Source organism: Bos javanicus, chromosome 10 (assembly GCF_032452875.1).
Source record: "Bos javanicus breed banteng chromosome 10, ARS-OSU_banteng_1.0, whole genome shotgun sequence".
NCBI lineage: Eukaryota > Metazoa > Chordata > Mammalia > Artiodactyla > Bovidae > Bos > Bos javanicus.
Genome location: NC_083877.1, coordinates 89447051 through 89473232, shown reverse-complemented (window position 1 = coordinate 89473232; position 26182 = coordinate 89447051). Strand labels below are relative to the sequence as shown.

Genomic DNA, 26182 nt, shown 5'->3' with positions numbered 1-26182 from the left:
AACAAACAAAAAATTTTGTTATAGTCTTTCTCCTTCAAGAAACCATCTCTAATATCTCAGGTTAGGCAAACTGCCCATATTTTTAGCTTTACTATAAACCTGTGAAAACTTGCACCACACAGCTTAATATATTATAATTACATGGTTTTGTTTACCATGTCACCTAGAGCAGGGGACAATAAACTACTGTCCTAGGGCAAAATCCAACCCACTCTCTACTTTCTTATGTAAAGAAAGTTTATTGGAATACAGACTTACCCATTCGTTTACCTATTATTTGTAGCTATCCTGGTACAAAGGCAGAATTCAGTAGCTGTGACAGAGACCCCTGGGCCACAAAACCATATCTTTACTACCTACTTACTATTTATTATCTGGTCCAGAGTCTCCATGTTAGCACTATTGAGGCTCTGGGTTGGACACTTCTTTGCCATAGAAGGACTGTCCTCTGTGTGGCAGGATGGGTAACGTAAGTCTTGGCCTCCACCTATTAAATGCCAGTAGCATTCCAACTCTATCACTTCACTACCCCTTTGCTTCACTCCATCTATTCCCTCACTCTTACCAACCCCAAGTGTCTCCAGACACTGCCAAATGTTCCCTGTGGTCAAAACTGCCACCAATGGAGAACCATTGACCTGGCCCTCTGCAGAAAAGGCCGCCAACCTCTGAACTCAAAGATCTCCCAAGGAAGGATGTGTGCCCAGTTCACTTTGTCCAGACACTATGCCTGGAACATAACAGAGGCTCATCTAATCAGTCCTTTAATGGTAACTGAGGGATTGTAAGACATTTTAAAGCAATTAATAATTCATATGAATTTTAGACTTGAAAGGGACTTTAGTGAGCATCAAGCTAATATCTGATGTTGTAAGTTTTATTTCCTTTAACATTTTAAACATCAACTTCCAGAACTGTTTCGTTAAAACTGTCTATGAATTAAAAAGCACGCTAATACCATCACAATATCATTTGATTACCAGCAATTCAAAAAATGTGAAATCACTGAATTCATATACCATACATGTGCATACGTTTTATTGAATGAAAGTTGCTTTTTGCACTACCTATAGAGAAGAAATTATTATCTTCATTTTGCAGATGGGATCATTTTAATTGGAATCAAACTGTGGTATGGAGAAAAAGCAACTTCCTTACAGTCAATCAAGAAATCCATTCAAGGGATATATATTACTTCCTACTCTCTTTAATGAATAAACCTACAGTATAAACTTTACTGCTGAAACTACAAAAACCTCTCTGTCTCAAAGGAATTATATGTCTGCCAGAAAAGTTAACAAATGAAGGGCATTTTAAGGACCAAATACATGGCAATAATAGCCAATATTTACTGAGCACTTATGATGTACTGGTATTGTATCACTTCATTTGATTCTCATAAAAATTCTATGAGGTAGGTACTATTAAAAAATCCATTTTATGTCCATCATTAAATAGTCTACAAATAACAAATGCTGAGAGGATGTGAGAAAAAAAGTGAACACTCCTACACTCCTGGTGGGAATTTAAATTGGTGCAACTACTAATACTAAACAGTAAGAAGGTTCCTTAAAAAACTAAAAATACATCTACCATATGATCCAGCAATCCCACTCCTGGGCATAAAACTGGAGAAAAACGTAATTCAAAAAGATACACACACTCCATTGTTCGTAGCAGCATGACTCACGATACCCAAAAGATGGAATCAACACCAATGCCCACTGATAGATGAATAGAGAAAGAAGATATGGTATACATACAAAATGGAACACTACTCAGCCATAAAAATAATGAAATAAGGCCATTTATACCAATATGGCTGGACCTAGAGGTTATCATAGTAAGGGAAGTAAGTCAGAAAGAGAAAGACAAACACCATGTTATCACTTATATATGGAATCTAAAACACGACACAAATGACCTTATTTACAAAACAGAAAAGAGACTCATAGACACAGAAAACAAACCTATGGTTACCAAAGGAGAAAGAGGGCATGGGAGGGATAAATTAGGACTTTGGGTTTAGCAGATACAAACTACAGCATATAAAAGAGATGAACAACAAGGTCCTACTGTATAGCACAAGGAACCGTATTCATTAACCTATAATATACCATAATGGAAAAGAATATATTTTATATATATATATACGTATATACATATAACTGAATCATTTTGCTGTACACCAGAAACTAACACAACATGGCAAATCAATTATATGTCTATTAAAAAGCATATAGATGGAGAAACTGAGTCGCAGAGAAGCTAACTGACTTGTCCAAGGACACGTAGATAGTGAGTGGCAGAACAGAAATTTAAAGCCTGGAAGTGTGCCTCCAAAGTCTGAGCTCTCACATGCCATACCATATATACATATGCAGATGGCATATACATATCATATACACATGCAGAGAATTTAGAAGTGAGAAATAACACTGCTGACCAAGGTGACTGGTCAAGCAGGCAACCATGAATTGAGTCCTGGAAGAATGCGTAAGAGTCAGATGGCAGAGATAAAAGGTGAAATCCTTGACTAGGAGATCCAAATATAGAAGTTTTAGAAGCAAGAACTCAAAACATATATTCTGAATAAGATGTACTAGTCACTCTGGTTCGGCAAGGAGAGGAGGTATGAAGCAGAGGTAAGAAAGTTGAAGCCAGACTACAGAAGGCTGTGAGCGGGCAGCTGGAGAACACGGGCTCTCAGTGGGCAGTGGATGTTGCTGATGTGCAGCAGAGAAGACACGGTGGGGCAGGATGCGGGCTATTAGAAACCGGCAGAGAGACCAGAGGTGGGAAGACTCCTTATGACACCATGACAATGAGCAAGGGCAGGGGGAAAGGAGGGAGCCAACCACCCAGAAAGGAAAGAAGTGAGTGAGAAATAGCACACGGGGAGTGTCAGTGGGATTTCTGGCTGATGCCATGAGAGCAGAGAGAAGAAGGGGAGTGGGAAGGAAAGATCAGGATTCACCCAGATGTTTCCAATTTGAGTGAAGGGCTGTTGCTTCCCTGGTGGCTTAGATGGTAAAGCATCTGCCTGCAATGCAGGAGACCCGGGTTCAATCCCTACGTCAGGAAGATCCCCTGGAGAAGGAAATGGAAATCCATTCAAGTACCCTTGCTTGGAAAATCCCATGGATGGAGGAGCCTGGTAGGCCATAGTGCATGGGGTCGCAAAGAGTCAGACACAACTGAGCAACTTCACTCTGATGACAGTAGTGTCAGCTATTCTAAACCTACTGGATTATATATAACCATGCATTCTTCTCACACTTAATACACTGTGACCTGCCTCTAGTGTAGTGAGGACATGGGTCATCCATGTGAGTTTTCTCATCAGTTCACTTCAGTCACGTCCGACTCTTTGTGACCCCATGGACTATAGCACACCAGGCTTCCCTGTCCATCACCAACTCCCGGACCCTGCTCATTCATGTCCATTGAGTCGGTGACGCCATCCAACCATCTCATCCTCTGTCGTCCCCTTCTCCTCCTGCCTTCAATCTTTCCCAGCAACAGGGTCTTTTCAAATGAGCCAGTTCTTCATATCAGGTAGCCAAAGTACTGGAGTTTCAGCTTCAGCATCAGTCTTTCCAATGAATATTCAGGACTGATTTCCTTTAGAATGGACTGGTTGGATCTCCGTGCAGTCCAAGGGACTCTCAAGAGTCTTTTCCAACACCACAGTTCAAAAGCATCAATTCTTCGGCACTCAGCTTTCTTTATAATCCAAATCTCACATGCCTATGTGACTACTGGAAAAACCATAGCTTTGACTAGATGGACCTTTGTTGGTAAAGTAATGTTTCTGCTTTTTAACTTGCTGTATAGGTTGGTCATAACTTTTCTTCCAAGGAGCAAGTGTCTTTTAATTTCATGGATGCAGTCACCATCTGCAGTGATTTTGGAGCCCCCCAAAATAAAATCTTTCATGGTTTCCATTCTTTCCCCATCTATTTGCATGAAGGGATGGGACTGGATGCCATGATCTTCATTTTTGAATGTTGAGTTTTAAGCCAACTCTCCTCTTTCACTTTTATCAAGAGGCTCTTTAGTTCTTCACTTTTTGCCAACAAAGGTGGTGTCACCTGCATATCTGAGGTTACTGATATTTCTCCTGGCAATCTTGATTCCAGCTTGTGCTTCATCCAGCCTGGCATTTCACATGATGTACTCTGCATAGAAGTTAAATAAGCAGGGTGACAGTATACAGCCTTGACGTATACCTTTCCCTATTTGGAACCAGTCCATTTTTCCATGTCCAGTTCTAACTGTTGCTTCTTGACCAGCACACAAATTTCTCAGGAGGCAGGTCAGGTGGGCTGGAATTCCCATCTCTTTCAGAATTTTCCACAGTGTGTTGTGATCCACACAGTCAAAGGCTTTGGCATAGTCAATAAAGCAGAAGTAGATGTTTTTCTGGAACTCTCTTGCTTTTTTGATGATCCAGTGGATGTTTGCAATTTGATTTCTGGTCCCTCTGCCTTTTCTAAATCCAGCTTGAACATCTAGAGGTTCATAGTTCACATACTGTTGAAGCCTGGCTTAGATAATTTTGAGCATTACTTTGCTAGCATGTGAGATGAGTGCAATTGTGTGGTAGTTCGAACATTGTTTGACATTGCCTTTGAGATTGGAATGAAAACTGACCTTTTCCAGTCCTGTGGCCACTGCTGAGTTTTCCAAACTTGCTGGCATATTGAGTGCAGCACTTTCACAGCATCCTCTTTCAGGATTTGGAATAGCTCAACAGGAATTCTATCACCTCCACTAGCTTTGTTCATAGTGATGCTTTCTAAGGCCCACTTGACTTCCCATTCCAGGATGTCTGGCTCTAGGTCAGTGATCACACCATCGTGATTATCTGGGTCGTGAAAATCTTTTTTGTACAGTTCTTCTGTGTATTCTTGCCATCTCTTCTTAATATCTTCTGCTTCTGTTAGGTCCATACCATTTCTGTACTTTATTGAGCCCATCTCTGAATGAAATATTCCCTTGGAATCTCTCATTTTCTTGAAGAGATCTCTAGTCTTTCCCATTCTACTGTTTCCCTCTATTTCTTTGCACTGATCAGTGAGGAAGGCTTTCTTATCTCTCCTTGCTACTCTTTGGAACTCTGCGTTCAAGTGGGTATATCTTTGCTTTTTTCCTTTGCCTTTAGCTTCTCTCTTTTCTCAACTACTTGTAAGGCCTCTTCAGACAACCATTTTGCCTTTTTGTACTTCTTTTTCTCAGGGATCATCTTGATCCCTGCCTCCTGTACGATGTCACAAACCTCTGTCCATAGTTCTTCAGACACTCTGTCTATCAGATCTAATCCCTTGAATCTATTTGTCACTTCCACTGTATAATTGTAAGGGATTTGGATTTAGGTCATACGTGAATGGTCTAGTGGTTTTCCCTCCTTTCTTCAATTTAAGTCTGAATTTGGCAATAAGGAGCTCAGGACCTGAGCCACAATCATCAGTCCTTTCTCAAATCTCAAAGCCATTCTATGTTTTTTCTCCTTACCTACAATCTCTGGGAAAGAAATATGCTTTCTCTGAGTTTAAGAAGGTACAAGTAAAGGCAAGGGTTTCATGCAAGGATAGGCTAGAGCAGCACATGTTTGTAGCCTGCAAAGGAAAAACAAATAGACGGGCAAAGGTCAAAGGAACAAGAGAAAGGGGGAATAACAGCAAATGCCAGGCGGTGACAGGAGAGGAGACATTCTGCACAGGTGAGCTCAGAAACCTGGAGAGACACCCTGCTTTCCTGAATAAAGGGAGACAGAAAGTCAACCTAGACAGGAGACAAACAGCAAACGAAGACCCCAAGGTGCAGGTAAGCTTGATCTGTTGATATTGCCTGGCTTAGACCTTTGAAGAGAAGCCTGATGTCTAATCACAAACACTTTGTCCTCTCCCCACCTCTCTCTGAGACACAGTCACAGTGGTTGCCTTATTACTTCTCTTTTTTAATTGAAGTGTATTTTATTTACAAAACTATTCTAGCTTCAAGTATAGAGCATAGTGATTCAGTATTTATACAGATTACACACTCCACTGAAAGTCATTAAAAGAGAATGGCTACAACCCTCCCTGCACGGTACAATATATCCTTATTTCTTATCTACTTTATACATTGTGGTTTGTATCTCTTAAGCAATATTCCTAACTTGCCCCAACCCTTCTCCGCTGCCCTCTGGTAACCGCTAGTTTGCTTTCTGTATCAGTATCCCTGCCATGCCTGCAACACACAGCCCTTCACTTCCCTGGAGTCCTTTTCATTCTCACAGCTTCCTTAGACTGAAAGAGCCTCTCGAAGATCTTTGTGTGGCTCTTTCCTGCATCCTCGGTCCCAGCTTAATTGTCACCTCCTCAGGGAGTCCTTCACTAACCACTCAGTCTAAAAACAGAGACCCGATCTCCTTGCCACTCATGAAGACCCCGAGGTGGAGGTAAGCTTGATATGTTGATACTGTCTAGCTTGGACCTCTGAAGAGAAGCCTGATGTCCAATCACATTCTCTTTTACTTACTTCATACCACATATCATTAAAGTATCTTAATTAGCTCAGGGATCTCATACAGGGTCTCATTTACCACAAACTCCAACACTTAGAGCACTCCATGAGTATTTACTGCAGTCACGAAGAAGTGAGTGAATGATACACTGTTGAGAAAATGGATATAGCAGACATTGCAAATGTAAAGCAATAGTGTTATTACTAATATTCACAAATATCTATTTTTTGAAGAATATTTTCCAGATACTCATGTGCCAGGACCTATGTCTAATGCTACAGTGAGTACTCAATCTGTAGAAATCCTAGTCCTTGCCTTCCAGAAGCTCATACTATTGGGGAAACTTACAAGCAGAGGATCATTAAAATACCATACAATGTAGTATAAAGTATAATAGCACTTAGAACACAATGCAATTAAGAACTGAGCATCATAGATCATACAGTAAAGTGTTCCTAGCTTAAGCAAGACAAAGCCAGAGATAATTCTGCTCAAGTGTTTCAGACAAGTGTAGTGCTTCAGTGTACGGCATGCACTTGTAGAGGGTATAGAGTAACCAAAAGGTAGAGAAGGTGGAACACATATGCAATTTTCCTAAGAAGTTTTTGCTTGTAACAGGGAATGAGCTAAGGTACAGGTTCAGCAGGAGACAGGATCAAGAAAATGATTTTGAGCATATCTCTAGTTGAGGGAATAGAAAAGAGGTGTAGAGAAGAGCTAAGGTAACCAAAAGGGAGAGATTCCCTAAAAGGGCTAAATCTCAAAAGAGGCAGAAGAGAACAGCAGTTACACTCAGAGAAAAGGAGAGCTCATCCTATAAGACAGGAGAAGAGAAGGTAGGGATGACTATCTTTGCCGTGAAGCGAAGTGAAAGTCGTTCAGTCATGTCCAACCCTTTGTGACCCTATGGACTGTACAGTCCATGGAATTCTCCAGGCCAGAATACTGGAGTGGGTAGTGTTTCCCTTCTCCATGGGATCTTCCCAACTCAGGGATAGAACCCAGGTCTCCCGCATTGCAGGCGGATTCTTTACCAACTGAGCCACTATCTTTGAAGGTAAATCTACAAGTGGAGAGAGAGGAACTGACCAAGCAAAAGTGAAAGCATTCCCATTTTCTCCCCAGTGTATGAGATGGACCATCTGCGGGTACTGGCTGTGAGGGAGAAGCTGGAGGAGGGGGGAGATGGAGAATTTTATTGGTCAATAATTGGCGTGCATCCCGCTGCATCGCCACTGATGTGCCAAGTAGAAAATGTGTCCCACTACCTCTCTTGAAATTTATGCAGAAAATAGTCGTGGCATTCTGTCCATATGGGGGATTGGAACACGAGGTTACAAAAGCACGTAATGTTAATGTCAGAGTCATTTCAGCGTTTGCAAAGCAATTTTAAAAAGCATTAGCTAATTAATAAGCTCAATGATGACTTTATCCCTGTAGGTGTATGTGTACAAAGACTACTTTTTCTGTCTCCTCTGAGGCATTTGAAGACACAAGAGATTTTGTCTCAGTGGGAATGTTGTGGTAGATTACATTTGCTGTAAATAAGTGACATTTTTAGAAAGCAATGAGTTCCACTGAATTTATCCCGAAGAGGGGGAAAAAAAAAAAAGATGGCAAAACTAAATGAGAGATGCCCAGAATCAGCCTGAAAATTCATCATAAGCCTAAAAAGCTCCTCATTCTGGCTTTCTGAGGGCATTGGAGGCAAATAAGTCCAACTTCACAGAACATATTAGGAAGGAATAAAAGGACAGACGCGCTCCCATCTCAAGACAAAGGTGTTTCGTCGCTTGGCATTTATGCCAAGAGGAGCCACTTTCCACTCATGTCCCATAATGAAAATCATTCCTCCATTAACAGGGTAAGCGATATCAATTTGTCCAGTCAGAGTTGGAAATCAAGCAAAAACTGCCTTCTGCTCAGAACAATCAGTGGCAAGGTAAAAGAAATAGGCAATTGTGTCCAGTCTCCCAGCAAGACGTTTTTGCCAAATTACATGACCTCTCTCTCCTCTGAAGTGAAGCCTCTAAAGAGAAGTGAGAGGCCATTCCCTAGAGTGGGGTGAGCCGCAGAATTACCAACCTTTTCCTGAAAAGCCTTTTCTTTTCCTTCTTCACCAAGTCTCTCGACTGAGTTGGTAGAGACGAGAAAGTAGGAGTCCAGAAAGCAACAGTGTTTAGATCTCAGCTCCAAGCCTTGCTAAAGGAGGGACCCTGAACCAAGCACCCATTATCTTTCCAATCAAATTAGCAATGAGAACAGAATCCACCTCAGAAGTTTGTTGTGAGGATTAAATTAGGAAATATATACAAAGCACTTAACCACAAAGACCCATACTTCACAGGCATTCACATTGTTAAGTGCTCAGTAACTGTTTTTCTTTATTGTTATTATGATTATAATTGCTGTGGTTATAATGGTTATGGAGATGATGCCCAGGAAGGTCTGAGGAAAGAGAAATGTAAGTGACTAATAAATGATGACAGTGGCTGGGAACCTCAAATCCTACCACAAGGGCAACCCTGAGTCTCTGTGGGACACGTGTAGTCAACTGCTTTGGAGATTAATCAGGAAAGTCTTCAGTCAATCTGGTCTAATTAGTCTCATTCTTTTCAGAAGGCTCACTTTCTATAGAGCTATAGGATCTTGTGTGAGTTTGGGGGATTTTTTAAATATTTTTCAGTAATTGCATTACTGAGATATGATTGATATTTAATGCTGTATAAGCTTAAAATGTACAATATAATAATTTGATACACATATTGTCATACTGAGTTGAAGAAAGTCAGACATAAAAGGACAAATATCACATGACATCATTTATATGTGGAATCTAAAAATAATAGTAAAAAGGAACCTATTTATAAAACAGAAATAGAGTCACAGATGTAGAAACTAAACTCATAGGTATCAAGGGGGAAAGTGTCTGACTCTGTGACGCCATGGACTATACAGCCCGTAGAATTCTCCAGGCCAGAGTATTTCCCTTCTCCAGGGGATCTTCCCAACCCAGGGATCGAACGCAGGTCTCCTGCATTGCAGGTTGGATTCTTTACCAGCTGAGCCACAAGGGGAGCCCACCAAGGGGGGAAATGGGGGATAAATTGGAGTACTGGAATTGACATATAAACACTACTACATATAAAACAGATAAGTAATAAGAACCTACTGTATAGCACAGGGAACTCTACACAATACTCAATACAGGTCATCACAGTGGCCTAAAGGGAACAGAATCTAAAAATTAGTGGCTATATATATGTATGTATATAGAATCTTATGTTTAGAAGGAAGCTAGAAAAATCAAGACTGGCTACTCATTTGGTGCTTTGCTTGGATGCCTTGAGTAAGAGAGAAAACATTATTTTAAAAGTAGCTTTGACTAGCTCTCATTGAAATGATTGCCTTGTATTTAGTACCAGCTTCCACTCACTTGCCCTAATGCTTCTGCCTAAGGATATATGAACCACATTTAAATCCACATCCATAAGACAGTCCTTCGAGTATGAAGACAGCTCTCAACCCATGGGCTCAGGCACCCTTCCCTCAGGTTAAGTGTTTCTGGATCCATCAGTCAACTCGTTTTGATGTCAGACTCTTGAGTACAGTTATCTTTTTCATAGCTCAGCTCTAAAGATGCTCTAATCTGTCAATTAGTCAGCTAAACATTTAAGTGCTTATCATCTGGAACTGCAGAGAAATATTCCCAGTAACCACATTGTCACACAATGTTGATCACAATGATGCTGATAAATGCAACTTACCCAACATTCTCTGTATGCCAGGCATGGTGCTAAGGATTTTACGATTATCATCTCAGTCAATACTTACAAGAACCCTATCAAGTAGGTATATTCTCCCCACTCAAAAAATTAGTAAAGTGCAAAGAGGGTTAAGGAACTTGCCCAGCATGCCACAGCTAGTGGGATCAGAACTCTAGCTACAGACTCTACTCTCTCAGCCAATCAATTATACTATAGAGCCGTAATCTCTTTTGTTTTCACACTTTTATTAATTCAGACTCAGAACACATAGGCAAATAACTTCTATCCTTCTCAGCTCCGTGCCACTGGCACGGTTGATGAGCATTCTCTCCTACCTTCCCTCAAGCTCCTAATATAAATGCTGAGTAAGACAAAGCACTGGGCATTCACCAGAAACCTCCATGTAAGACCCATTCATCAGGATTCAGTTGTTTATTTAAAGAGTTACTCCTTTACTGAATAGCTCTTATATCCAATCCCTTTTCCCCATCTTGTTGATGAGGATATCACAAAGTGTATTGTCAAATGCCTTGCTGATATTTAGTAATGCTAGGTCCACAGTACTTTTCTGAGCTTTAAGGATAGCAACAATTTTGAATAATGTTTGTGAGTTTAGTTTTCTAGGTTTATTTTTAGTGAATTACTACAGTTCTCTTTTTTTCTTCTGTGGGCTCATATCTTCTGTTCATTATGAAATTCAAAATCTTCCTCAGATACCACCGAAGCTCATAAGCCCATAGCATGCAGGATCTACACTTTTTCCGTCTTTCGTCATTAGGAACCTCCTCCATTCTCTACAGTTTCTCAAAAACTATCAACTGGATTTCAAAAATCTTACTTTCAAATTCTGTCTGTATCATTCATCTAAGTCAAGAAATTTAAAGTAATGCACGGCAATTAGGTGCTACTTAACAAGCTCTGATATTAAATTTCTTAACTTAATCTTCTCCTGGCCAAAGACCTATTTTCTTATCAGAGAAGACAGGGGTAAAATAGCAATAAGGAAATCTTTCACATAACTTAGAGGTCTGCTGCAAATGATAGAAAATCAAGCTCAGGCTGGTTTAGACAAAAGAAGGAATGTGTTCAACCATGGCTGGAAAGTCAGGGATGGTCTAGGTGGAACAATGTTTTATCCAGGGCCTCAAAAATGACACCAGAACCTAGTTTCTCCCCATCTTTTAGCTCTGCTTTGCTCCATTCTAGCTTCATTTTTAGTCCCAATGGGGTGGCAAGACAGTGGCCAGAAGCTCAAATTCTATACCATCCCAAGTTGCAGCTCAAAAGAAGGAGAAGTACTTCCCTACAAGATACAAAGTCCTGAAACTGAATATCTGTCCCTGATACAAACTGGGTTAGGTGTCCAGCAATGAACAAAATAAGCACAGCCAGAGGAATGGAAGTTCCTGATGGACTGGGAGCTCACAGGCTCACCAAGGGAGCCAGGAAGGAATCAATGACATTAAATCACTGGACTGAACATAAGGGAGAATGAAAATCAAGAAAACGGTCATTGAAATGAGGGAAAGTGAGTATCAGGTCTCTTAAAAAAATGTTTTTCCTATCTTAGTTCTCCACCAATAGCCCATCAATTATAAGGAGCAAACCACCCTTTAACATTTTCTTCCAGCACTAACTGAAGAGCCTCTCCCTGTTTGTGACAGTGCTGCAGTACTGAGTATAGGAAGGCTCACCCTCTGGATACTCTTTCTCAGCCTCTCACTGCTTTCTTACAGCCACCCTGGGCTAAGTGCTCACACCTTGCTCCTCTGTGACATAAGCCCCACATTCATCATGAATCCTCAGTAGCTCAGGGTTTCAACTCCTCCTCTGTGACACTGAATGCCATTCTCTCCCCTGCCCGTTTCAGCTTCTGGTAATCCAGAAATTAATCTCTTTTCAGTGAATGTGAAAGTCACTCAGTTGTGTCCAACTCTTTGCGACTACATGGACTATACCATCCATGGAATTCTCCAGGCCAGAAAGTGGGTAGCCTTTCCCTTCTCCAGGGGATCTTCCCAATCCAGGGATTGAACCCCAGTTTCCTGCATTGCAGGCAGATTCTTTACCAGCTGAGCCACCAGGGAAGCCCAAGAACACTGGAGTGGGTAGCCTATCCCTTCTCCAGAGGATCTTCCCAACCCAGGAATCAAATTGGGGTCTCCTGCATTGCAGGCAGATTCTTTACCAACTGGGCTATCAGGGAAGCCCTAATTCAAGAAGATCCAATTAATTCTCTTTTTTAAAAAACGCTTTCATTCTTTTTTCTCAATGTATTTATTGATTATTTTGGCTGCACTTGGTCTTCCTTGGTGGGCACAGCTTCCTCTAGTTGCTGCGAGAGGGGGCTGCTCTTCCTTGCGGTGTGTGGGCTCGGGTGTGAGCTCAGTCCGTGTGGCTCACGGGCTTAGTTGCCCGCAGCACGTGAGATCTGCCCGGACCAGGAATCAAATCCACGTCCGCTGCATTGGCAGGCGGCTTCTTAGCCACTGGACCACTAGGGAAGTCCAAAACTTTTATTCTTAAACTGGATCACATGACATTGTCAATGTTTGACTTTTTAACCCAGGAAAATGGCAATTTCTATGGTCAACACAATAGACAGCTTCTGAGACACAGTTTCTCTTCTTTTGTGTCTTCTGCTGCTGCTTTCTTCCCGTTTCCCAGATTCTGATTCATGTCTCTAATTCTTTCTACCTTGTTGGAATCTTGTTCCTCTCTGTCTCCTTTTTGTTATCGGCCCTTCCATTCTGCCAAAGCCTTCTTTCCTCCAAACCCATACCCTGATTTTCTGCATATCTTCCAAACAGGAGAGAAATAAATTATGTGTTGCTATCCAATTTGTCTTTCTACGTTAGAAGGGCTCCTTGGTAGGGTATGTTTGGTGTGACAGTGATAACAATCCTCATTTGACAGATCAAGACATGGGTGTCCACAGAGGAGTTACGGCTTTCTAATCAGTACCAGAAATGGACCTGGTGGCCAGGTTCTAATTCAGATGCTCTTTTTATTAAAGTAATTGGACTCTCACATCTTCTGCTATCTTTATTATTATTATTAGTTGCAGAAACAGCAAAGAGCAGCAAGTGATTCCTTAAACAGATCAGTTTGGTTTCATTTAATAACATAAACTGTTACATTGGCATTTGCACAGTGCTCTACAGTCTACTAAGCACTTCCACTTTTTACCACATTTGCCCCCCCCCGACCCCCCCCACCCCCCACCATATGAACTCCGGGAGTTGGTGATGGACAGGGAGGCCTGGCGTGCTATGATTCATGGGGTCGCCAAGAGTCGGACACGACTGAGCGACTGATCTGATCTGATATAAAAATGCCTGAATTATTATTATCTGACAAAAAGCTGAGTCTGGGAGCAGTCGAGTAGCATGCTGAGAGTCTTGCAGCTGGTAAGGAACAAGTCTAGGCAAGACTCAAAACCTGGATTTGTGCTTCCTAAAGCCAACCCTCCTCCCATTTTCCAACCTCTTCTGACCCTAGGGAAAAGGGAATTTTTAGGTCCAATGCCATGGCCTAAATTTACCTGGTTATGGACAGAATGGTTTAGCATCACTGGAGAAATCATGAAGGATACCAAAACAAAAGATTGAGAAGCATAAGGTTAAGGAAAATGAGAATGGGGTAGGGGGAAAAGGTATAGGAAGTAAAAAGAGGACAATACAAAAGAAAAACCAGAAGAAAAATTGTGATCAAATAATAGATAGCAGCAAAAGACAGTGAGACTAGATAAAATAAGTATTTTTTTTTCAAAAGCAACAACAAACACATTATCCCAAAGCCCGCAGGTGCTAGCAATTCAAATAAACGTATCGCAATTAACAGAATTAACACCGCCTTAAATAGCTTGGCTCACCAGATGTGGACTCCTATCAGGGTTCTATAAAATGTAAAGTTATTACAGATTAAACCATTAATCATCTGTTCAGAGACTATCTCTGGCTGCAAAATCCCATTCAGTTTTAAATGGCTAATAATCACAAAGGGATGTGGAATGTAATATGCGCAATGATGGTCTACCCAGTCCTTTTTCCTTTAAATATGTGTTAACTTCCCCCCCGTTCTCCTGCTTTCCTTCCTCCCCACTAGAGATGCCGTCGGAAAGGAGAAGTGAGCTAGACTGGCTAATCTCAGAGGGTTCGGCAGCGCATGAGCTTCCCCTTGGGCAAATGAGGGGCAAATGGAGAAGCAATATACCAGTGCGGAGGTAACAGCTTGAGGATGGGGTAGAAAGGACCAGATCCCACAACACAGGAGGAAACTCTGACGGGCCTGAGTTGGCCCCCTGGTCCTGATGATAGAGACGCTGACCCTGAAACTCAGCACTGAACTTAGCTTTCCTCTCTTGCACCGTGCTTCATCCTACAAGAGCTCAGGAATGCCAAGGACAGAGGAAAGGATAAACATATGTCCTGACAGGGAAGATCACTGGAAAATGAAATGGAAGTCAGAAGGAAGCACTTTTCTGCAGAAACCTGACGATCCAGAGACTCACTTTCCTCGCCCAGGGCTAAAGCCAACGGACTAGCCTTCTGACTGCTCCTCAGCACCCTGGGACAGAAAGATAAAACAAGTAGAAGCAGCAGAAGGACTAACCAGTGGTCAGGGAATTTAAAGCCTGATGGACAACCGGTTAATCCATGTCATTCTATTGCTTCAGATCCTTCCATGGCTCCCCATTACCTAAAGTCCAAGGGTAGAGCATGACTTAGCCCCTAACTAACTCTGCTGATACTTCGTCAAAACTCCAGATCTTGTGTTTTGTTCCCGGACATTGGCAAACCATCTGCAAGTTCTTTGCCCAGACACCACGATCTGCTGTCTCTTGGCCCTTGCTCATGTTGCCCCGTCACCCCAGAGCATCACTTTTTCCCTGTTCATTTCTGTTTGTCTTCTTCTTGGGCATCATTGCCTCCAGAGTTTTCCTGAACCCTGTGATATTCTAAGTTCTTCTCAGCAGCCCCACTGCACCTGGGAATGCCTCTTTTTGTGCATTAAATGCTTTTTCTTGAAAATATATCTGTGTGTCCCCCACTAACTGTGAGGTCCCCTGAGGTAAGGATTCTGATGCATCTTTGTATCTTAGCATATCCTTGGCGTATTGTAGGTTTTCAGCACATACCTGTGGATCCAAATTTCAGATTTTAGAGCTCCATGAGGTCTGCTCATTAATTAACTTATTCATTCCAGATATGCTTATTGAAGGCATTATTTTAAGCCAAGAACTCTTCTAGGTGTTTCGTGAAACACCTGTGAACAGATGTGGCCTCTGTCCTCATGGAGCTCACATTTTAATAGAAGGGAGATTGATAGGTGTCAAAGAAATTTCCAAAGGCAACAGACTAGGTAAGGACTGAGTGTGGGTGAGATGGACGATCCCTATTTCAGTGAAAATAAGAGAATTTTAGTAAGGCGAACCTCAGAATCAAGTTGTTCTCCCCCCAAACAGTGACTTGGTAATATGGGAAATGCAGACACTGCATGTGATAATGAATATTCACTTATGCTTACATTTATAGTCACAAACTGTTTTATAAGAATCATTACATAATCCTTAATCACAATTATTGTAGCAAAACTTCATTGTATATTTATGTATGGTTCCACTTATACGTACATTATTCCATTCGTTCTTAAGAACACAACAGACGTCTTATTATCTCCATGTTATGGGTTAGGAGACTGAGGCTCAATTAAGATCAGTGGCTTACTCCAGGCCATACAGGAAGTAAGAAAGCTGGAATTCCTAACCAGGTTTTCTGATTTTTAAACTCGGCATTCTTTTCATTTATACTATGATGCCTCCTCAAAGTCTTTTCAATCCTGTTCTTCCCAGAAGGGGTGCCAACATATTTCTTTTAGCTAAGCTGGGCCTTTTTATGTAACATCTCTCTCATATAAGATAGCTGGCAAGTTCCTGAAAGATTCAACTATTGCCATGCCAGGATGTTCTTTAATGACTCCAAGAAAGTCACATAGGCAAGTGTGCCTAAGAGCATTTATCTAGAGGTTTTTGTTTTTTTTTCTTTACTTACAAACATGAGATTTCATTTAGCAAATATTTATTGAGAGCCCACTAGGTGCTAAGAACCATTCTAGGAGCTGTGGACACAGCAAGAACAAAAGACAGACAGACACATTAAAACACAAAAACACGAAGAGGAACAAGAATGGATTTTGTGATGTTTAAGTGGATACAAACCTTGAATTGATAACTAGGGCGTGCAAAGTAGAACACAATAATTGGATCATGTCATGCTTTTACACTGGTATCAAATTAGGAGCTGTGCACACAGGTGAAATCCACAGATGCTTTGACCCAAGTGTGGAGCCAGAACTTAACTTTGAGTAAAGTAACTGTAGTTCCAAAGATAAAAACAACTTTGTGCTACAAACTATCAATGATCCAAAATACAAATCCCATAATGTCTTCCCCAGGTCCCCGTTTTGAAACAAACAAAAACACATAAAAGCACCCAGCTCCTAGAACCACAAATGGCCAGAGATGACAGGAAGGGGAAGAAAGAGAGAGAGAAGGGAAGAAGAAGTTGGAAAATAACTGCAGACTGTCCTAAAGGGAAATGGTTGAAGTGGGTAAGTGGGATTTATCAAGGAGCAAAGTCCCAACAGAGCTGGGAGCTTTTATTGTTTACTAAACTGTCAAGAAGAAATGCCAAGAACAAGAATTTACTACATTTGCCCACAGAAAAGTGAATTTCAATGATTAAATGGACAGAAATAATATGCTAGGATTTCATGAGACTCAAAGTCATCTGTTTAAAACATTCAGACAAATGAGAAAGCCTCCCAAGTCCCTTAGAAAGACTATCTCATATATGTAAAGGAGAGATGGGCCAAAAATTTAGGTTAAGTTCTAGTTTTGCTTACCATTTCCTTAACTGTTTTAGAATTCCGTCTGACGTGATCTGGCTTTAAGTTCTGTTTAGCTACTAGCTAAGATGTGTATATTTTTATTTACACATAAATAAAAGATGTTATTTTTATTTCTGTCATTGACACTGCTTTTCAGAACTATCTTTAATTTTTAAGCTATTATGTGCTACTTTTCACAGACTTTTGAAGCTGTCTGCTCTCTACATGGAGAGAGTGGTATGTGTGTATGTAAATTTTATTTACTTTAGGCTCTCCATGGATAAAACCATCGGAGATACCTTCATACTTTTATGAGTCTTGTTTCAAAATATTCAGGGGCATCCTTCTTGACTGATAGATTTGCAGTTGGGAAATTGTCTCCTTGTCTCAAAAAGCATAATTGTGTTCTGGGGTGGGGGGGGGGGGGCGGCAGTGGAGGGGGTTGATGATTCCTAGAGGCCACCCCCCAGATGCTGTCCTGGAGAGACTCCAGGTGGTTCAGGGCTGTTTCACTACATAAACGGATGCACTCTGCACAGTGTTCAATGCCTCATTCATTCCTGAGCCACCAGCGAGGAAACAGAACACGGCCATCTATTTCTGATGAGAGGGCAATTCCAATGGAGTGTGATTTAACAGTGTTTAAGACTCCTTCAAGGTTCATTAGTCACTGAGAAGTTTATACCTTTATCCTCCTCAAATGGGAGTAAATCCCAGGGAAGAAGCGAGCTATGTCTACCGCAACCACATCAGGAATGACCTGTGTGGTCCCCGTGGTCAGCAGAAGGCTAGGTCATACCCAGCAGAGAGGAAAACATACTATGAGTTCTCTCCTGTCATTTCTCCTTCAGACCAAGAACAATACAAAGCTGTACCTGGATTTTCCCCTCTTTGGCACGTCTCTGTCTTACCCCTTCCTCTCAATGTACACATGGTTTATTGCAGCAAGGCCCAGCTCAAACACCATTTCTTCTCCAACACTGACTCCCACCTAAAATGTATCACTTCCTCTGCTCAGTTAGAGCATTTCATCTGTGGCACTGCACACACAGTGTCCTGAACTGTAACTGTTCCCTGAGAAGTTTCATCTCTCTTCCCATATTATAAATTCCTCAAATATGCAGATCATGGTTTACAAAAGCCTTTATATTTAGTTATAGCCAAAAAAAAAAAAAAAAAGGTACCCAATGATTATTTGATAAGTTCATCCATTTAATGCGTACTTACTATGCACTTGCTCTATGCCGCACATGACAGACGCAACTCCCCTCTAACACGGCTCACAGCTGAGGGGCATGAGCGAGTCCATGCATGATGCTATCTCATATGTGACTGATATGCAACCAATTTCAAGTAACCAGAATAAGAATGAAACATGTGCTCCGAGAGGAGACTCATAACATGTCACAAGGGATCTTTATTTACAAGAAAGAACACTGTTAGCGTCTCAAGGAATTTCCCCAGGGGAATGGTATAGCTATCTTAGGCAATCAAGCTTAGCTTAGATTAAACAAAAGAAAAGGCAGTGCCCTGTGCTGATGACACTGTTTGCTGAAAGAATCCAGCAAATCAAGTCTGATTTCTTTTGCCTCAACAATTGACCTTAGAGATTGAACTTACACTTGACTCAAGCTCCCTTGCTCTCAGACAGAGGTCTCAACATATCAGCTACAATAGTAATAAATGAGTAATGGCAAAACCCCACTGCTTTCTCATAGCTGCTACTAGCTCTCCAGGAGGAAAAAAAAAAAGAAAAACCAGTTTTCTGGGCCTTAATATTACATTCCAAGAATTTTTCTTGATCTCAATAATGAGACTCTTGGGAACACCAAGCTCAGCAAAGGTAAAGTAATACGTATGTTATGTTTTAGACAAGACACACAGCTGCAAATGGAGCCACTTTTGGCTAAGGCTTCCTGACTTGCCGAGTCGAAAGTACAAAATCCAACTTTATACGGGTCTATATCCTCGTGACTTCAAAGTCCTTTCATCTGAGTTGTTTAATTTCATTTATAAAACACAGCTACCTGTGGGGATCAGGTGATTCATTAGTTAGATGAGCATACAGAATCACAGGGTATTTAAGTGGCAAACCCATGGTCCTGTAACCGGGCCAAGCTGGGATCAAAACCCGGGGCCTCCACTTCCAAGTCCAGAGTCTTTTCTGCTACAACTTTTGACCTCATAGATCAGATGACAGAGTCAGTCACTGAACTGGAAATTTCACTTGTGCTTAGACAGTCAGCGTATTAAACGGAATGGGTGAACTCACCTCTTTAAGGCAGCCCATGAAGTTGTTGCTGACGGGGGAGCCTGGCAAGTCAGCGGTACTTGGGCTTCCTCCCACGTAGAAGAAGTCATCTGAGCCCAGCATGGTGTAGTCCTCTTGAGTGTAGCCTGTCGTGGTAAGGATCCCATCCACAGAGATGGTCACCTGGTGGAGGGACACAGGGACAAAAGAAATCCCAACAATGACCTTAAGGTCCTGTCAAAATCCGGGGGCTTGCCCTACCTGTGGCATCACTTTCTTAAGATTTGGGTGAGGTATTATTTCTAATTTTGGTTTGATTTTGATATGTGCAGCCAAGTTCCATTTTCTGGTCTGCCTCCCTGTGGCCCAAGCCTCCGATGTTCGCCTGCAGACCCCCGGGAGAGTTTCTCAGAACTACCAAGCTGAGCGGCTCGCTCTACCCAATGCCCTCTTCAGTCAGGCTAGAAAATGGAACTATCCTCAGACGACACCACTTGTCTCGGTTCATTGGTAAAATGATGGCTTATTTTTGAACGATTGTAATTTACAGTGGTCGTGAGAAACAGCAAAGGAGACATTAGACGATGGGGTTTGTTAGGGGGTTGGTCTTTGGTTGTTGATGGTTTTTGTTTCTTTTTTTCTTTTCTTTTTCTTTTTTTTTTTTTAATTTGTTTCCTTTCAGGCTCACACCACACTGACAAACATGCATTCAGGGAGGGAAGGAAAAGGGTCTTGAGTTTGATGAGTCATGGGTGATACATGCTGTGGACTACCCAGGACATCAACCCCTGTCCTCCCTTGACTGCCATCACCACCACCCAGGGAAGAAATGACCCAAACCAAAAAGGCAATGCTAACAAAAAGAAAGGAATGATGAGGCATGAGAGCCAAAATAATAATAATAATGCCCACCAGAAAGAAATAGCACCCATACACCCAACATCCATGAAAGGAGCAGAGGGTGCAGAGAAAAGATGAGGCCCCAGAGCATGCACGCACCTTACGCTGACACACCCATGCGGAACTTATCTGGAGCCAAGAGAGAAGGCAGAAGAACAGAAGGGAGGGACGTGGGACCGGGTGCAGAGAATGAAAGAAAAGAACCAAAATCCACTTCACACCTACATGCGCTAAATCAACTGAAAAATAAGATGGAAGTGAGGAAAGAAAACACACTCAACACCAAAGGGTCATCTTTCCCCTACCTGCCACCTCCCCTACTAACACAAAAAAGAAAAGAAAGAGTCCAAACCCAACCCCAAAATATATGAAGGATGAGAGGAGAACGAAGAAGGGTGGAGACAAAAAAAAAAAAGAGAGAGAGAGAGAAAAGAAAGTGGTGTAGGCTTGATGACTGGTAGGTTGTTAGTAGCGAGGAGGAAAATGAGGAGACAGGTTCTGATGCTAATGGGGGATTCACAAGACAGGAACATGCCATGCAGAGTTTGGATGGAGAACACAATTGGCGGAGCTCCCTTTGGCCGAGGCGGGAAGTAAGGAGCAAGAAGGGAAAGGAAGAACACAGGAAGCAGAGTACTTTCCTCCCCAGATCACCTGTGGCCGCCAGGGCCACACAAAAGGGAATGAAAAAGGGGGGATTCAGGAGTTTGGGGGTTGGTGGGGGAGGAAGAAAGTTGGAAGAGTGAGGGGGTAGGAAGACACGGAGAGAAGAAAGTCCTCAATAGAAATCTCAGTTGTCCCTAGTCTGTAACTTGGAAGTTGCAAAATAAAAAAACAAAATGAATTTAGCTAAACAAAGAATATTTATTTAAAAAAAAATTTTTTTTAGGAAAAAAAAAAAAAATAGTGGAGAAAAGGAAACTGTCCCAACCAAAGTCATCCAAATGTTGTCAGGACAGATGCATCCCCTTCCATTTTCTTTTTAAAGAAAAAGAAAGGCTTGTATTTCATTCAACACCAACAACAAAAAATTTAAAAAAGAAACAAGTCTAAAGAGGATAAAAGGGGGGTTTGGGGAGGAAAAGGGGGGCAACACACGGCAAACCCAAAAAAAGAGACAATAAGAATGATATCTACCAGACAATGTAGTTTGTTTACCATAGCGTGTCCGATGCCTGAGTGCTTTGCGGAAAAGGGGGAAGAAAGGAAATTAAAAAATTGTGAACAGAACGATTGTTAATTAAAAAAACTAAAAACAAAGATGAGTCGTTAGGGTGTTAGTACATTAGTCGGTTAGTAAAATGACACATCGCATGAATGATCTTGGGTTAGTTTTTCAAAAAAAAGGCACCCGACACAGAAAAAGAGAGTGGGGGAAGACAATGAGACCAGGACTCTATGGAAAACCTTGGCGCCAGGCTCGCAGCCAGGAAAGGAGCTGCAGCCCACCCTGTCGTCCGTAACTCCCGCTTCTCCCAAACACCACCAGACGGGACCTCACCCAGGTCGGAAGTAGCATCATACTTACTTTCCAAGGGCTCTTCTGAATGAACACTGCCCCCACGCCCTTCCCACCCTCAGCACATATACAATCCACCTCTCCTGAAAGAAAAGACCCCCAAAGTTTATCATTGAACTTCAGTAAATCGATAAATAGAGCTGAAATACCCGTACTTTGGGGACTTTTTATTTTTCACATCTGACTCTGACTACATGCGTGGACAATCATGACCTTCTCCTAGAACAAAAAGAGCTTAGAATGTTTCCTGTTCACATCGGGCAGATGAAGGCCATATAATGTAGCTCACTCTGTGTTTCCAGAGGTAATTTAAAGATCCACAACTGCCTTGTCTTGGGGTGCCTTTGTGAGGCAGGAGGGGAACTTTCTTCTCTTTCCTGCCTTCTTGGGTTACAGGAACTGTGTCGTTAGAATGTGCCAAAATAGTTCGAGTCTTCGTCATTATCCAATCATGCCATTATTTGGTTTACTCTGCTGGAATGCCTGCTGTTGGCATCGTGCTCCCCTCATTCCTCGTTAGGAATGTCTTTCAAGCTTTGAAGGAATTTCTTGCATGGGTAGCAGAGAGGACTGGCAGGTCAAAAGTGATTACAGAAGCCCTACGATTAGTCTCTTCTTCACAGCTTTCAAATGTTAAATTAGTGGGCTGGAGGTAGATAAAGACGGGTGGTTTGATTAAAGTGTCATATCGAGGTCAAGCAAGTCCTGTGATGGTCATGACCTTGGGCTCAAGGTCATGGACCAAAAACCAAACCAAAGCAAAAAAAAACCCCACAAAAACTCCTTACTACCTTGGTGCTAATCCTGGTGATGGTTTGGAACAAATAATCCACATTCTCTCCATTACTCAGAACCCTCAATCAAGTGTCTGAACTTGCCCTGTGCACTAAGTCGCTTTAGTTGTATCCAACTCTTTGCGACCCTATGGACTGTAGCCCACCAGGCTCCTCTGTCCATGGGGTTCTCCAGGCAAGAATGCTGGAGTGGGTTGCCATTTCGTCCTCCAGGGGATCTTTCCAGGGATCAAATCTCCATCCCTTATGTCTCCTGTATTGGTTGTCGGATTACCACTAGGGGCCACCTGGGAAGCCCAAATTTGGCCCTACTTAACCTAAAAGCTACTGAACAAACCAACACTTTCACTGACTTTAGCCCCAAAGCAGAACCATGAGTAGATGACCAAGAAGGAAGAAAGGGGAAAAGCTCTGCTCCGTTTGGTAAGGAAATTCCAATAAAATTTCCTCAGGTCAATCTTTACCACAGAAGCCATTCACCCTTACAAAAAACGCAGACATGGCTGCCATCAGCCTATCAAATATTCATGAAGTGATTAAGTTTAATTGAAATAGACGAGGGCTTCCCACTCCTTCAAACGTATCCTAGGGAACTCAAAAAGTTGTTATAAGTGTATTTTATGGGAAAAATAATCATCTGAGATGACTCAGGGTTGAAAAGATTCTCTTTGCAAAGTCAACTCTGCTTTTCTGAGGTATTTCCTCTTTAAATAAATTGCATTTGGATGCAAAATTCAGCCCAAATTTCAACGAGGTCTGAATTTAGGTGCACTTTCTCAAAAAGATTCATACTCCCTCTGCCAAGAAATGGCCCCAATACCCTCGGGCCTCACTAGCCTTGTCTTGAGAGCTCTTCTTAGCCGCATCCTTAGGGACAGACAGAGGCAGTCACTTTCGGACAGAACGCTCAGCCTGTAAATCATGTGTGTGTCCCAGCGAGTCTAGCACCCAGACCACAGATGAGCTCATAACCCTCCTGGAACATAAGGTGCTTTGCGTATTTACCACACATGGCTGGGGAGGGTTGTAATCAACATCTCGCAAGTGGAAATTGGTGTGGGAAGGTTAAATGGCTTGTCCAAGGGCACAGAGTGGAGCTGGGGCTCAGAACTTAGAAGAGAAACCCTCCAGCGTGGCTTTCCTCTGCTTATTGAGACTCAAACAGCACAACCCGTATTTGAATCACAGTCTGGTCTGTCCCCATTTCAGTGTAAAGGACTGAATTAGGGCTCAACTCTATCTGAGAGAAGTGTTTTTAGTAGAAATCAAAGTGAGCCTTTTCTGGCTATTTGAAATCATTCTAGAATGGCAAGGAAGCATGTGGGGTGGGAGAGAGATATAGAAGCAGAGCAGCTGGTGAGAACACAACCAGATTCTGTTCCCCAGGACAGGAAAATCTCCCCCTCCACTGACTGATGCCAGAAGGGTGTTACTGTGTACCAGCCAGTGGAAACCAACAAAAGGTCATATTTTACTTTTTGGTCTAGACTCTGCAACTCAAACATTTCAAGCCCTTATATGTTAGCGAATGGACATTTCACTTGGGCTCTCTTGGCAGCTGAGAGGGTCTCTCCTATAAGTGCAGGTGAGGAATGATGAGAGAAAATGTCAGCAATAGAATTCTTTGGCCTTGCAGGAGAAATATAAAATGGTAATTCAAAAATGTTCGATCTATGTGTATTAGGATGTCTGGGGACTCTAACTCTTACAATTTGGCAACTGCACCATAGATATAATAAAATAGCCAACCTGGGGCTTCCTTGACATGCTTAAGTGTAGAAATGGGTGTTTTGAAAATTGTGTGTTTCTGCTGTGGGTGGGCCTTCTCCATTTATTTAGCATTATGAAGGAGTTACACTTTTATCAAACAGAAAACATATGCAAATACCTGTCACTTCTTATGCCTTCATGTTTACAGAAGGCATTAAATCAATCATACTGCAGAAGAAAATTTGATAAGCACCTTCTTGAAATTTACATAATGCTTTCTGATTAATAAAGGATGAAGGCTGTCCAACTGGGTTTAATGACAAATTCACAAGAAGAAAAAACAAATGAAAACAGAAGCTGGAAAAGGCAGTCTCAGGACAGACCTTGACTTTTACAGGAAGTGATTTTAATCTTTTCCTGATGTGGGCTGCTGAAATATTATTATTGTTGCTGTTGTTTGATTATTATTAGTTATGAACAGAAAGCAACCTCACTTGGCTAAGGTTTTCTGAGAGTGTTGTCACCTGACGGAGTCGCCTGCATAGCATCAGCAAGCGATGGGAGTTCTCAAGCACGTACAGAACCAGGAAAGGCTGCTCCAAAGTTGACTTTTTAATGTGGGTCCTTCCACTTTCCAGGCCTCCTAGTCAACTGAAGAGTCTCGGAGGTAGAGACAGGGGCAATAACGTAGCAGCAAGGAACAGAGAAACAAAGGAATTCAGAAAGATTCCAGCTAATTCACTCCAAGGCTAGAGGTTAACACAACAACCAAAAGAATAAAATAAAAGAATAAAAAAATCAGTGAGGGGCTGGTCAATCAAAAGGAAGAGAAAAAGAAAGACTTTCTCTGGAAGAAATTAAAATCATGGCATCGGGGCAATGGCTAACTTACTTAAAAAACAAAACATACATTCAAAGGAGGAAAATCTACCAAGCTATAGAAATAAAATGCTGTCCCTAACTGAATTTAACAATAATACAAGGTACAAATGTAATCAAGAAGATAATAAAAAAAAGAAAGCAGAATAAAGAAGTATTTATAACTTTTATTATCTATACAACTGAATTTTTTTCTTAAATAACAAGCACACATGGAGAACTGAAGTAAGAGGAGAAACATATTTTAATCATTATCCTTGTGAAATTGTAAAGGCTGGGAGAAAGCTTGACAAATGCTCACCCATATGGTACCTCTACCCTTCTCCATGTAACCTAGCCCATCACCTACTTCACACCCCCTCCCCAGCCCCCTAAGAGGAGCCTCCAGGCGCTCTCTGCCCTCAGCCATTACCTGCCGGAGGTTGCGCGTCACTTTGACATCGTGCCAGGCGTTGTCATTGAATTTTCCATTCACTGGCTCCACAATGGCCTCGAAGGCCCCGGACCCCAGGTTAATGACCAAGGAGACCGCACCATCCTTCAGAGCCAGGTTGACATAGTCAGCCGACTTGCCCGTGTGCAGGATAAGGCCATTCCGCTGCCAGGTCTTAAAGGACAGGGTGATTTCATCACTGCTGCTCTGGATCGGGTTCTGAGACAGGTCGTAGCACAGGTACTCTGAGCCTCGGAAGGTGGCCACATTCTCCTCTCGAGCTGCAGGGAAAGAAAAGGGGAGAGCGGTCAACACTTGATTGGCAGGAGCCAAGTCAAATACCAAGGAGAACACACACAACTACAGGGCACTGGCCCTGCCAGGGGCCTGATGCCAGCACCACACTCCGTGCACCTCTTCCACAGGCTTGTATCTAAGGGCCAGGGAAACTAGCTGAGAAGCTGTGTGTTCACACAAGGGCAGAAGACTGAAACAATGATGCAGGAAGGCTTGCTGCCTTGCCTTCA

The 26182-nt window shown here is 42.1% G+C and overlaps 1 protein-coding gene across 1 annotated transcript in view; it reads right to left on the bottom strand.

Moving 5' to 3' along the window:
- Positions 1-26182, bottom strand: part of LOC133255253 (neurexin-3) — an 887522-nt gene that overhangs the window by 363423 nt on the left and 497917 nt on the right. Inside the window, exons 5-6 of the mRNA XM_061429773.1 lie at positions 25635-25936; positions 19442-19603 (exon numbers count right to left, since the gene is read on the bottom strand). Of these exons, the coding sequence (XP_061285757.1) occupies positions 19442-19603; positions 25635-25936 (464 nt within the window). The remainder of the gene's footprint in view (positions 1-19441; positions 19604-25634; positions 25937-26182) is intronic.